General features: G+C 33.0%; 1 protein-coding gene across 1 annotated transcript in view; it reads left to right on the forward strand.

Moving 5' to 3' along the window:
* Nucleotides 1–443: 443 nt before the first annotated feature.
* FUT8 (fucosyltransferase 8) overlaps nucleotides 444–14,656 on the forward strand; it is a 147,663-nt gene continuing 133,450 nt past the window's right edge. Inside the window, 1 exon segment of the mRNA NM_001005262.2 lies at nucleotides 444–869. Within this exon segment, the coding sequence (NP_001005262.2) occupies nucleotides 667–869 (203 nt within the window). The 5' untranslated portion in view covers nucleotides 444–666.

The raw sequence follows: 14,656 nt of genomic DNA on the forward strand, positions 1-14,656 counted from the left end.
GTAGACGCTCAGCCGCTGAGCCACCCAGGTGTCCCAGAAATCAAGATCTTTTAGGAATGAGAACATGTTTCTGTTTGGGATCATGGAAACATTGGGCCAAAATATGTGGTTGAATATGTTTGTTTGGCTTAGATTGTTCATTAAAGATAATCTTTTGATTTCTGTGTATTATCTATTGCACAATGATATAAGAAAAAAGAATTATGATGGCACTTAGAAGACTTTCAAGCTTAGAGCTAATTAATTTATCTGGTATAGCCCTGGTCTACATGGGTGATGTAGACATAAAAGCTTTAGCTTTTTACTTATTATTAGGCTGTTAAGTTATTTGCCACCCTGTGGACCATTCAACACCAATGTGTTTCATTTAACTCCATGAATCTCTGCATATGCTATTTTGCATATTCTAAATAATTTAAATATATTTCTTACTCTTTCCACAGCATGTAGAGTCCATGAAGCACAGGACAATAAAGCTTCCTACTCATACCACCAGGAGGATCTCTTTGAAAGATTCACTACAGGACTACCAGAGACACCAAGTCTGAAGCATCATGTGTTGAAACAACAGAAGGCTACTACTTTTGCACTAGCTAGAAACAGAGTTATGATGTTTTCAATTCTTTGAGCTCCAGGAAGCCAGGAGAGTGAGTTGAAAATCTGAAAATGCGGCCATGGACTGGTTCCTGGCGTTGGATTATGCTCATTCTTTTTGCCTGGGGGACCTTGCTATTTTATATAGGTGGTCACTTGGTACGAGATAATGACCACCCTGATCACTCTAGCCGAGAACTGTCCAAGATTCTGGCAAAGCTTGAACGTTTAAAACAGCAAAATGAAGACTTGAGGCGAATGGCTGAATCTCTCCGGTAGGTTATTTATGCAAAAATTTAAATATTTTAGTGAGATACTGTTTATAACAATGATAGCTCTATATATTTAACATAATTTCTCCATGGTGTCAAATCTTATTTTGCATATGAATTTTAATATAGAAAAACCATGCCATTTAATTTGTTTTTGTATTTCACTAGTAGTTATCTTCAGCATTTTAATAATTTTGATACATTAAATATAAACTTTGTATGATTTAAATTAGTGCATATTAAACTTTTTGTTATATGGACAATAATAGACATTTATAATAATTGAGATAATAATCTTTAACTTATTAAAATTAAGAAAGAAAAATTCATTGCTGAATAAAACAACTGGATATGGAATCTAGGGAATTGTTACTGTTGCTACTTCTAGTTTATTACAAAATGTGACATGTATGTTAGAAGGCATCAGCTGTTTGGAAGAATAAAATCTTGTATTTTCAGGGAACAAGTAATTCCTTAATTCTAAATCCTCTGTTTTATATATGAAGGTGATTATGTATTCAGTGCTTGCTGTTTCTCAAGCTAAAGTTTGAAGATTTGAGTTCTCATTACTCTAGAGGTGTAAGTGACCCCAAGGGTAGAGAAAAAGAGGACAGAGTTCATTTCTTTTTGAGAACAAAAAAATTGAGGAGTGGAAAATGAAAACATCCTGTTGTGCATTGAGCCTTCAGAGTAGATGAGGAAGAAGAGAAGGAAAGTGCTAGATTGGTGAAGCTGAGGAGCATTCTGTGAAGGACGAATACAGTTGGCAGTGTCACATACTTTAGGGGCTTTAGAGAAGACTTCTCTCCTCCCATTCCTTCATCTCCCTGCCACTACTGCCTTTGCACTTTCTTTAGAATTTACTTTTCTCTCAACTTTTTTCTTTACCATAATATTATTTTTGGCCCTTTTATGTTCTCTGGAAGACAGTGCTTGATGTTAAGAATTTCACATAATGAATGAAAAGTTATTCCTGTCATTTTTAGTAGTACCATGTGGTAAAATGCAAAGTAACCAGGAATTAAAAAGTGAACAGATAACTCCCTGGATTTATATATCATTTTATTTCCTTTTGGGTGGGGACCTGGGAGTATCACAGAGAAGGTGATCTTTCTGTAGTCTCATTCAGTCATTTGTTATGAGAATCAAAGATTGATAATTTAGAGGTTAGTAATAGCTATTATTGTGCCAGGTACTATGCCAAGGACTTTGCATGGATTATCTCTTTGAATTTCATAAGTTTCCTTATGAGATGCTGATACTTGTTTTCATAACCATTTTACAGATGAGGAATCAAAGCAGTATTAAGGAATTTAATTTTTCCCAAGGTTATACTTTCACAAGTGGTGGAATATCCTGCATCCTGGCGGTATGCCTCAAAAGCCTGGACTCTGATAAGGTGTATTGCCTCTGAAGAGAAACCAGAGAGAAGTCAGTGATTCAGAAATCTCAACTAAAAGTGTCATGCAGGAGATCACTAAGAATAGCTACTGCTCTAGTTGGTTTTGGAGTATGCTTTGATTATAGTAAAATCTTGTTCTACATCCTGGGATTATTGGTCCTTGGAAAAGATTTTGCTTCTTAACAATTCAGGCTCATAAATAATTATTTTTCTCCTCATTCCAACTTCAGTACTGATGTCAGTTGGCTTATTTCTGACTGCCAAGTGTCTTATTTTTTTTTGCATGAAAGGAAGCTTGCCTTTAATAATAGTAGTTTCTTCTGCAGACTAGTCTTTGTGTCTTCTTTTTTTTTTTAAGATTTTATTTATTTATTCATGAGAGACACACAAAGAGAGGCAGAGGGAGAAGCAGGCTCCCTCCAGGGAGCCTGATGTGGAACTGGATCCCAGGACTTTGGGATCATGCCCTGAGCCGAAGGCAGATGCTCAACCACTGAGCCACCCAGGCACCCCAATCTTTGTGTCTCTTAAGTCACTTTCTTTGTATTCTTTTGTGTTGAAATTAAATTCTCTACTACTGCATTCAAATGTAGAGACAACTTGTAAGAGTTGAGATGGTATGTAATAGACAGTGCTGTAATATCATCATAAATACAATCTGAAAACAGACCAAGTCCATTTTTATGTATAGATAGATAATTTTAGGAAAATAAATAAGTTCTTGTTTTCCCTCATTAGGGAAGAAAACCTCTTCAGACCCGTCCATCAACTTTACCAGTAGGGCTACTTGTGTTTCAGCCAGAGGGATTGCATTTTAGAGCCCTGGCATAAAAGGAAGAACAGTAGAAGTGCTATGGGTGTTGGTGTTTTTTCCCTCTCATTATAACATTTTGTACCCAGTTTTCTATGTCTTTTTCTTAGATGACAATGTGTTTGTAAGCTAAACGGAGTAATTCATATGTCTGCAAATCTAGGTCATTTCTTTGGGATGAAGAATATGGATTGGATTGGAGGAGAGTGATCCAGAAGCCTGAAATTACAATGTTCAAGAGTTAGGACAGTAGTTTTAAAAGTAGATAACTCATCCTCTAGCTAAAATTTGCTAATTTTGTTGATTGAATTACACATTTAGAAAAATTAATCATTATTCTGAGGGATGCAAATGTTTAAGTACAATGTTTGGGGGGTTGTTTGTGTGTGTGTTTAGTCTTTAATTCTGACTTACTGATGAATAATTTCTATACAATAAAATTCACTTTTTTCAGCATATAGGTCTATAAATTTTAGCAAATGTTTAGAGTCTTGTAACTACCATCACAGTTAAATTTTAGAAAAATTCTACCTTCCACCAGAATTCTGTTGTGTGCTTTTGTAATCAGATTCTAGCCTTACCTTCTGTCCCTGGTACTGAAGTTTTTTCTGTTCTGTATTTTTTTAAAACAATTCTTTTTTTAAAAAAGGATTTTATTTATTTATTCATGAGAAACAGAGAGAGAGAGGGGCAGACACATGCAAAGGAAGAAGCAGGCTCCATGCAGGGAACCCGATGCGAGACTGAATCCTGGGTCTCCAGGATCATGCCCTGTGCTAAAGGCGGCGCTAAACTGCTGAGCCACCCGGGCTGCCCTGTTCTGTATTTTATACTGATTCTAAAATACATCATATAAATAGAATAAGCCAGCCTTATAAGTCTGGCTTTTTTCATTTATCATGTACTTGAGATTCATTAATGTTATTGTGTGGATTGGTAGTCTTTTTCTTTTTCCTATTATTTTAATTCCTTTTTAATATTGAGTAGTATTCCATAGTAAGGATGTATCTCAGGGTTGTTGTCTTTTTTTTTTTTTTTTTTTTAACACATTGACCAGTTGAAAGATGTTTTTTGGCAATTATGAACAAAGCTGTTACAGTATTTGCTCTATAGGTTTTTGTGTGAACATAAGTTTTTATTTCTCTTGGGTAAATGTCTAGGAATGGGATTTCTGGGTCATTTGAGTGTTTGTTTAATTTTTTAAGATGTTGCCCAAATGTTTTCCATTGTATCTATATCATTTTGCATTCCCACCAGCAATGCTTGAGAGTTCCAGTTCCTCTTGCTAGCATTTGCTGTTATGTTTTTTATATTTTAGCTGTTTTAATAGATACGTAGTAATATCTCACTGAGTTTCAATTTGCATTTCCACAATGATGTTGAACATTTTTTTCATATGCTTATTAATTGCCATAATTTAGTGAGGCATCTGTTCACATTTGTTACTTACTTACTTAATTAATTTATTTATTTGAGAGAGAGAAAGAGAACAAGCACAACTGGGAGGAGGGGCAGAGGGAAAGAGAGAAACCACCTCTGTGCCAAGCAAGGAGCCCAATGTGGGGCTTTATCCCAGGACCCCAGGATCAGGACCTGAGCCAGAGGCAGATGCTTAACCAACTGAGCCACCTAGGTGCCCCTATTGTCAATTTTAAAAAATTGGGTTTTGTTACTAAAATTTGTTTTCTTATTTTTGCATTCTTTTTTAAAATTGTATTTCGATATAAAAAATTAAATTTATATGCATATGTAAATATAAATTATATATGTATATAATATACATTATATATATAATAGAGTAAAAATCCAGTGGCTTAAAACAAAGTTTTTTTTTTCCTTGATTATTTAATTTGGGTTGCTCTCAGCTTGGTTGTTTTTTCTAGTCTGGGGTCACTCTTGCAGCTACTACATTGTGATAAGGGAGTCCAGATGACCTCACTCACGTGTTTGATGATTAGCTAGGACCCTTACATGTGGCTTCTCCAGCAGGATGGCTCAGGTTTCTTATGTAATAGTATTCCAAGAGGGAAAGAACAGAAACTGTAAGTCCCTTTGAGGCCCAGTATCAAAAGTCACACTTTTGCCATATTCTGTTAGTGTATGCAAGTGAAAGGGACATTCCATATTCAGGGAACACAGGGAAAAACTGCAAAGAATTTGTGGCCATATTTAAACTACCATTCTCATCTTCAGAAGTAATCGACTAGGTCAAATCATTGTGGTCCTGATAGCCAGAGTTTGGTTTAGACTTGGTTGATAGAGTTATTTGTGGTTGGGTTTATAGCAGAGGAATGACATATTGAAGATGGTTGAGTAAGATTTAGATTTTCAGATGGAATTAGGGTATGTGCTTCACTGCAATGAAATTAACTTGGAAATATAGTATTAAATCTAGACATGAGGTGATACTGACCTCGATTAAAATTAGTGGTTGAATTTTTTTGCTCAGGAATCAAGGTACATCTACTTATTTTCTCATGTTTCTTGTATGCTCTTATTTGGCATTCCCCAGACATCCCTTTTTTACTTGTTAATTGCCAGCACTTTAGGTAAGCATGTGGTACTTGTTTTGTAAAACATTCTTTTAAAAATTTAGAGGTAATCACCTTCTCAGCCTGCTACCCTATAAGAATGCTTTTCTATACTTCATGTTTGTTTTCTCTCAACCTTTAATAATGTGAAGTTACTGTTCACAGAATCTTTGCTTCTTGGGATTTGTATAATTAATCTATGGCTTTCTCTGTTTTTCTAAGCTATGTAGTAAATTTCCCAGATGGATTAGAGCCAAAGCACGAGTCTTCTGTTGGAAAAATTTGGAGCAACAGAAGCATGGACACAGAATGGGTAGAAAGGAAACTGACATAATGTTTCACAGGTCATATCTTACTTCTTCTGTTTGAGAAGCTGGTATTAGAAAATGAGGGATGCCTTTGTTCCTATTGGTTGATTGGAAAATTTGCTCTAGGCTCTCTTCTCTGTAACTGCCCATTTCTCATGTAAAGAGTGTACTTATATTCGTAGAGCAAGTGAGTGGTTTGGAATGTTTAGAACACCTGCCATCTACCTTTAACCTTACCTTACATATGTGCCTTTTATTTTTGCAACGCTGCATCTGTTATTCCTTATGCTATTAAGAGTATCTAATTTGTCCTTAGGGGCAATACTGCTCCCCTGTGTGAGAATATCTTTCTCAGATTGTAGTCAAAAAAAAAAAAAAAAAAAAAAGATTTGTAGTCAAGATTCCTAGCCCTCCCAGTCTGACAAACAGCTGCTATCTCCCTGAAATTTTTACTAACTTTTTAATATATTGCTAGGTTAAGTTTGTCCTTGTCGTATTTTGGAATTTTTTTTCTGTGTTAACAAGACATGTTTACCTATAATTTTTCCTTCTTATGATGTCTTTTGGGTTTTAGAGCAAGGTTATACAGGCCAATTCTATTCTCTAGAAGGGTTTGTATAAAATTGATACTCATTCTGTTTTAAATCTTTGTTAGAATTCTACCAGTGAAGTTATTTGGGTCTAGAGTCTTTTGAGAAGGGTGCAAGGTTTGAGTTTGAGTGAAAGGGGGCATGACGTAAGGTTTTAAATTCTGAATTTGATCTTTTCAATAGAAATTGGCCCATTCAGTTTTCTATTTTTTTTTCTATTTTTTCTTATATCGGTTTTGGTAAGATGTGTTTTTCAAGGAATGTGTCCATTTTATCAACATTTTTAAATGTATAAACATAAAGTTGTTCATAATGCCTTTCTAATTTTCTTCTCCATACCTGTAATACCTGTAGTGATGTACCTTTTTCATTCCTGATATTAAATGTGTTTTCTCCTTTTACCTTGCTAAGAGTTTATCAATTTCATTTACCTTTTCAAAGAAGTAGTTTGATTGTTATTTTGTTTTTTCTCTAATCATATGTCTGTTTCTATTTTATTGATTTCTTCTCTTAGTTTGATAATTTCTTATAATCTCTTTTTCATGTATGGTTTTTTGTTTTTGTTTTTGCTGTGGTTTTTAAAACTTTTTCAGGAAGAATTTTATATCATTGATTTTATTTATTTATTTATTTTTTAAAGATTTTATTTATTCATGAGAGACACAGAGAGGCAGACTATGTATAGGCAGAGGGAGAGGCAGGCTCCCCATGGGGAGCCTGAAAAGGGACTTGATCCCTGAGCCACCCGGGTGCCCCTATATCAATGATTTTAAATCTTGCTTCTTTTCTAATATATGCTTTAAATTTCTAAGCAGTTTTAAATTGCATCCCACAAGTTTTGACAGTGTCCCATTTTAATTGTAATTAAAATAGTTAAAAATTTAAAAATATTTTCAACCTACTGTCTGGTCCCTTATACAAAATTTGCTGACCAAAAGTTTGTGTGAATGAAGATGTATTCATTTTTAGCTCTTGTCTCTCTTAATCTCTAAATTGCTATGCATATTGCATGTGGGTATTGACATGCTCTGAAAGTAAGACAAAGTCCAATTATTGATATTATTCTTATCTTTTTGCTTATAAATATTTATATACTTTATACCTTTCATTTCTTCTTGTTTTATGCTTTTACTCCATGTTCAGCTATCCCATGTTTTCATCAGTCCGCCTCCTTGAAGCAGCTTAGACTTGGGGCTGAAATGGGACTTATGGGTAAGAGATTGGGTATGTTTAGAAAGGAACAGTCTGGTGAAATGAAAGGAGTGTGAGTTTCTCAGATCTGTATTTGGATCTCAAGTATACTACTTACTAAATGGTCTTTTAAAAGATTACAATCTTTCTGATATTCAGGTTTTTCAGATGTAAAATGGTAATAATAATCTCTATTTTGGAATTTTGTTAAGTTTTAACAAGAGATTTAAAAGCTCATTGAGAAGCCCTCCTTTGTATTAGTAGTTATTCACTAAACAGTAATTTTTCTAATGGTAGTTTATAAACTAGTTTTATACCCTATGGTAGGTAGTTAATAATCTAAAAAGCACATGACCTTATATACTTTTCATGGAATTTAGAATACTTATTTCCTTTGTTTCTAATAGAAAGAATTCTCTTATTTCAGTGGATTAAAATTCAGAAACCTACATATTTTTTAGAGTAACTCTCTACCTTGAGAAAACTTAACTTCTGTGGGCCTGGAATCAAAATTACGAAGAAAGTCAGTTGGGATAGATGATCACATTTGGTAGATCTGTACGTTTTTGCAGAGACAAAAGAGTTATATAATACACTAGGTTGAATAGCATAGAATGGGCTTTATTCCTTATAATTTGGTTTCCTGGCTAAATTTATATTTTTTTTAGCTGGTTGATGCTTTTAGGTATAAGAATTATAATTCCCTATCCTAAGCTTTATTTAAAATATAGGAATTTTAGTTATTATCACTACCCAGAAAGGTCTCTAGGAAAGAATAGATCATTCTTTCAGAGAGATGTCACACAATAAGAATAGTAAAATCTTAACTCGATTGAAAAAATTTAAACTTTCTGTTTGAATTATTTTCCATGTATAAATGCCATAGAGACAAAGTGAATTTGCATTAAATATTTTAAAATGTATGAATATTTGAGTTTAGGAGCTGGATTGAACATTTTTTTTTACATATTACTCTTTATTCTCTTATCCTGATATTATGGAGTTGATAATAGCTCTGAGCACTTCTTGATAATTGAAGCTAATAACTATAGGAAATATGGCTTATAGTGATCAATTTCTGTGCTATCTGATTTAGACGACATATAATCTAGTAGTTTAGAAAACAACTTTTCTGGACTATTTCTCATATTTCTTTTAGGTAGACGTTTATTTCATTATGAAGATGTTTGTTTTTGCAAACTGCAAAATATGAAATATGAATATGAAAATATTCAAAATATGAATTGATATTTCATAATTCATTCAGTTAAAATCATGAAAGAAAATGGTTATTTAGTTCAGAGATCAGTATTCTAGACAAAGCTGTCTGAAGGAAAATAAATATAAAAAGATTATAAAATATTATAGTTAGCCTATGAATTATGATGGATAGAAGGAAGTATAGTTTAAAATACCATACTGTGCTTTTCTTGTTGTTGCTGGTTCAAATAAAATAAGTTTGATTTTAATCCAGTCCTTTTGTTCTTTTAAACTGTATGCAAAAGGTGTTGCTTGGCAGAGATGTTTCACATCTTAATCCTTAAAAGAGTCTAATAAGGTTTGGAGAGAAACAGGTTCCCCTAATAAATGCAGAATGCTAAATCTGCAAATAAAGACAAAAGGGACTTTCAGAAGTATAGTTTAATATTACTTCTAATTTGTATTCAATAGCACTTCAAAAATATTATACCACACGATGTGTACAGAAGCTAAGTGACTTAGTCATTTTTCTGCAAGTTAGTTGTAGAAACAGAAATAGAATCTTCCAAGGAATTATGAGGTGGTATTTAATTTTCAGTACACTGAAACACTGTCATTTTTTATACCATTTCAGATTTCTCTTCCTTTAAGTATTTACTCAGGACAGTATGTTTTACTAGCCTATCAATAATGACCAAAATATCCAAATAACATTATAATTACTTCTGGTCATTGTTATATGTTATCTAAGATTCCCATATGCTGATATCAGAAATGGCTAGCTGAATCATTAAATCTTTAAATTATATAGATACACCCATTTAAGCATATAAAGGGTGTGTTTAATATTTATTGAACTTAACTATAATAAAAGCTTATAATCTGTACAAATAAATACAAATGGCACATTTGCCACAGAAGTTTGCTATATTCAGTACTTGTAGCATTTTATGTGGGTCATGGATTTGTAGGAAGAAACCATATGCTATAAGATTGGTCAAATAACTTAATCTAATCATATATAAGTTTATTACAAGTGGCCACGTAGAGTAGGAATACATGTAATATGTCTAAATGTAGCTTCTGTTGGCCCTTTAGATTCCCTCATGGCTCTTTAGAGTCCTATAAACTACATGTGTAATTGTCCATATGAGGTATTGTCTATCCAGCTCTAAGGTCATTTGTTGTTATATCTAATCTTTTTATACCTGGAACTAATGTCATCATTTTTTTTTTTTTTTTTGGAAGAATGTGTGCTAACAGTCAATGCATTTCCATTTAAGGGAATGTATATCAGCTTTGGGATCTATAAGTTCTTGAGCCAGACCTAACACCAAGAAAGCCCTAGAAAGCAAAATTCATTTTAAGATATCCCAATAATCAATATGCCTCTGGCTTCCCAGCATTTTGGAGAGTATATCTTTCCACAGTACTGTTAATGTTACATACTCTACACACAAACACACACACACACACACACACACAAGATTAATTGCAAACTAACCTATACCAGTTGATCATTATTTTTATTAGCTATTGGTAGCTTCCCCAGACTAAAGGTTAGCGAGGAAGACAGGCATCCTCCTCCCTCATAATTTTGCTGACATTTAATATTTTACAGTAAAGACAAGGCTCAGATTGAATTCTGCCTGTTGAATATAGAAACATAATAAGCAGCTGCAAAAATAGTCACATGATCTATTCTGTAACTCTGAAATCCACACTTCTATACTTTTAGGTGTTCTTGCAGTACCTTGTGTAAATGGTTCTCTTAAGGCAGTTGTGGCATTATTTTAACTACTGGATTTGATCAACCTTCTGTTCAGGTATCAAAGGATATCTGAATCAGCTCCTGGACACTATGGTTTTGGAACCTAAGCCTAATGCACTATCCCTCAGGTCATGGACTTTTGTATTTACTAGATTTTTAGTTGTTGACAAAGTGCTTCTATAACAATTCTAGATAGTTCACATTTTCATGTATATTGAATTAATTATAACAATGAAATAATATTTCTAGATTTTTCTTAGCTAATAAACTGCCTTTTATTGGAAATAAAGCTGGCTGAAGAGTTTAATATTACTGTTTCTTTTGGGATATTGTCTCCCCCCCTCCAGATTTATTGAGGTTTTTATGTTATTTACACGTAACATTATGTAAGTTTAAGTTGTGCAGTGTGATGATTTGGTGTATATTATGAAATGGTTACCACAGTAAGGTTAGTTACTTAATTATGTGTGTGTGGGTGAGAACTTTTAAGATTTACTGTATTAGTAACTTCCAACTATACAGTACACTAGTATAAGCCATAGTCACCATGCAGATCCCCACAACTTATAACTAGAAGTTTGTTCCCTTTGACCACTTTCACCCATTTCCTCTACCCCTCCATTCCCCAACCCCCTGGCTACAGCTAATCTACTCTTTGTTACTAGGAATTCAACTTTTTAAGATTCTAAGTGAGATTATACAGTATTTATCATACTGTAATTTATTTTACTTAGTGTAATGTTCTTAGGGTTCTTCCATGTTGTTGCAAATGTCAGGATTTCCATCTCTCTCATGGCTGAATAATATTCAGGTGTGTGTGTATGTGCGTGTGTGTATGTGTGTATACATGCTAAATCATATGGTAGTTCTATTTTTAATTTTTTTGGCAACCTCCATACTGTTTTTCATAGTGGCTGCTGTACTATTTCACATTCCCTCCAATGATGCACAATGGTCCCCTATTCTCCAATACTTCTTATATCTTGTCATTCTAATAATAGCCATTCTAACATATGTGAGGTGATATTTTATTGTGATTTTGATATGCATTTCCATGATTGTGATGTCATGCATCTTTTCATGTACATGTTGGTAATTTGTATGTATTCTTTAAAAAAAATATCTATTTAGTTCTGCCCATTTTTAAACCAGATCATTTTTTTGCTGTATAGTTGTATAAGTTATTTATAGATTTTAGATATTAGTTTTTTATAAGACACATTATTTGTAAATATTTCTCCCATTTGTTAGATTGTTTTTTTATTTCATGGTTATTGCTGTGCAGAGCTTTTTTATTTATTTTAGTTTGATGTAGTCCCATTTATTAATTTTCCTTTTGTTGCTTGTGCTTTTGGCATTATATCCAAAAATTATTGCCAAGACTGACGTAAATGAGCTTTTCCCCTATATTTTCTCCCAAGAAGTTTTATGATTTCAGTTAAGTCTTTAGTCCATTTTGAGTTAATTTTGTTAGTGATGTAAGATAAGGGTCCAATTTCATACTTTTGCATGTGGTTATCTAGTTTTCCCAGCACCATTTCCTGAAGAGACCATCCTTTCCCCTTTGGGTATTCTTGATGTCTTTGTCAAATATCAGTTGACCATATATGAGGGTTTATTTCTGGACTCTTGGTTCTTTTCAATGGTCGTCTATGTGTCTTTTATGCAAGTAGCATACTGGTTTGATTACTATAGTTTTGTAGATGGTTTGAAATCATAGTGTGCTGCCTCCAACTTTATTCTTCCTTCTTGAGGTAGTTTTGGCTATTCAGCATCTTTTGTGGGTCCATACAAATGTTTTTTCTATTTCTGTGAGAAATGCCATTGGAATTTTGTTGGGGATTGCTTTGAATCTGGAGAATTTAGTACACTTACATTTAGAGTGATTATTGATATTTAAAGAGTTATTTATGCCATCTGATTAACTGTATGGGCCAAAACTTTAAAGAGGAGGAAACTTATTTTATGAGACCAGAATTATCCTGATATTAAAAGAAGGAAAAGACTCTATAAAAAAGAAAACAAGAGAATATCCTCGATGAATATGCTAAAATTCTCAACAATAAAATATAAACAAATTTGAAGGGCTTATTTCCCAATAAAATATTTTATTACTCTTTGAGTATAGATTTAGAACATATATACACTAATACCCACAAATGCATTCACCACATACACCATTTGTTAAGATATTTTGAAGTTTATTACTGTCATTGTAGTACTGTATATAGAGATTAACTATTATTGATCATCCTTTAATGGAAGTTACATTTGGTTTTCATCTTATTTTTGTTTCTTTTCTATTTCCAATAACATTTATATAGAGAGAACCACTGCTTCAGAGCAGATGTCATGCCTACCTAGTCTACTTAATTTAAAGGAAATCAGGTTTGTGGAAATCATATTATGTAAATGATTCTTTTAATGACCACTTATCCAAACTGTGGTATACAATATATATCAGTAGAACACTCCTCTTTAAAGTGATATTCTGTAGTCAGATAAGAAATCTTAAGTTAGATGAGCAATTAATTAGTACTAGTCTAGTAAGTGAAAATAAAGATGTATATGCTACCTAAATTGTATTAACGTTCAAAGATATAACAGACTTAAGTATTTGAAACTTCTGTTGGTTTAAAGAACCAAGCAAATAAAAAATTGCATCATGCTTTCAAAGTTTAAACCCGAAGAGAATGCTGTTTCTGATATATGCTTCTCTATGCATGTATAAATGTGCATATATTTATACTCTCCTCTCTTCCCCTGAGTTTGTCCATTGAGGTTCTGTCCATTATTTAGGGCCTTTGTCCAATAAGCTTCTTCCTAAAGCCTTTTCCCAGTTTCTTTCTTGCATAAAATTGTCTGTTATAGCACTTTTTACCAGGTATTGTATTAAAAATATTAATAGATTTGGGACACCGGGGTGGCTCATTCATTTGGGCATCTGACTCTGATTTAGGCTCAGGTCGTGATCTCAGAGTCTTGAGATCAAGCCCCTCATTGGGCTTCCATGCAGCAGGAGTCTGCTTTTCCCTCTGCTTCCCACCTCCCACTTGTGCACTTTCTCTCTCTGTCTCTCTCAAATACATGTTAAAAAATATATATGGACTTGTTTTATCTTAACCTCTTTAGTGCTAACCACCTTGAAAGTAGGGCCTATTTCAATCATCTTTGTATGCTCCACAGTATTAAAAACATATTGCTTCCTACAAAGGAAGTTTTGGGTATGTTTTTAGGAATGCATTTATTTAGAGTTTTAATACCAAAAATTTCCAGAGCAATTCATTGTAAAAATATTTCTTTTTTCATCATAACTGATTAATTGGAATAATTTTTATATACTTTTTTTTTGTTGTTATTGAATCCAAACTGCTTCAAGGGAAGGTTCTTGGAATCCATTTAGGAAGCACCCTGACATATTTGGATTGAAAAAAATTATATACATATCTTTATAACAAAGTATAAAAATTGGCAAGAACCAGTGGTAATTATAGGAAGATAGATGTTTAAAAGGCATGCCACACAGATTGATATTGTGCCTCTCTACTCTTTACTGCATTCCATTTCCCCCTCTCTAAATATTCAATCACTAGAAAAAAAGTAGACTAGGGGATATTTCTTTGACTTTAACTGCTAAAGTTATTAATGATGTTTAAAAATTTTGTAAGACCATGATTTGCTCTTATAGTTGATTAATGTTTTTTGTCACTGTATAAATGAGAGACAGGATGGTTTACACGTTATATTTAATGTAAAGGAAAACTTGAAAATAATTTTATACTCTGTATTTGTGTTCTTTATCTGAGCAAATTTTTTTTCTTTTTGATATAAAAAAAAATTGGAAGGATGATGCTGTAATGGTTTATAACTAGACTTCTGATTTCATCGAATCACCCCAAAGCAGTGGTTTTCAAAGTGTGGTTGTCTTTTTTTTAATTTATTTTTTAAAATTCAAGCATAATTAAAATTCAGTTATATTATTTTAA

Source organism: Canis lupus, chromosome 8, assembly GCF_011100685.1.
Source record: "Canis lupus familiaris isolate Mischka breed German Shepherd chromosome 8, alternate assembly UU_Cfam_GSD_1.0, whole genome shotgun sequence".
NCBI lineage: Eukaryota > Metazoa > Chordata > Mammalia > Carnivora > Canidae > Canis > Canis lupus.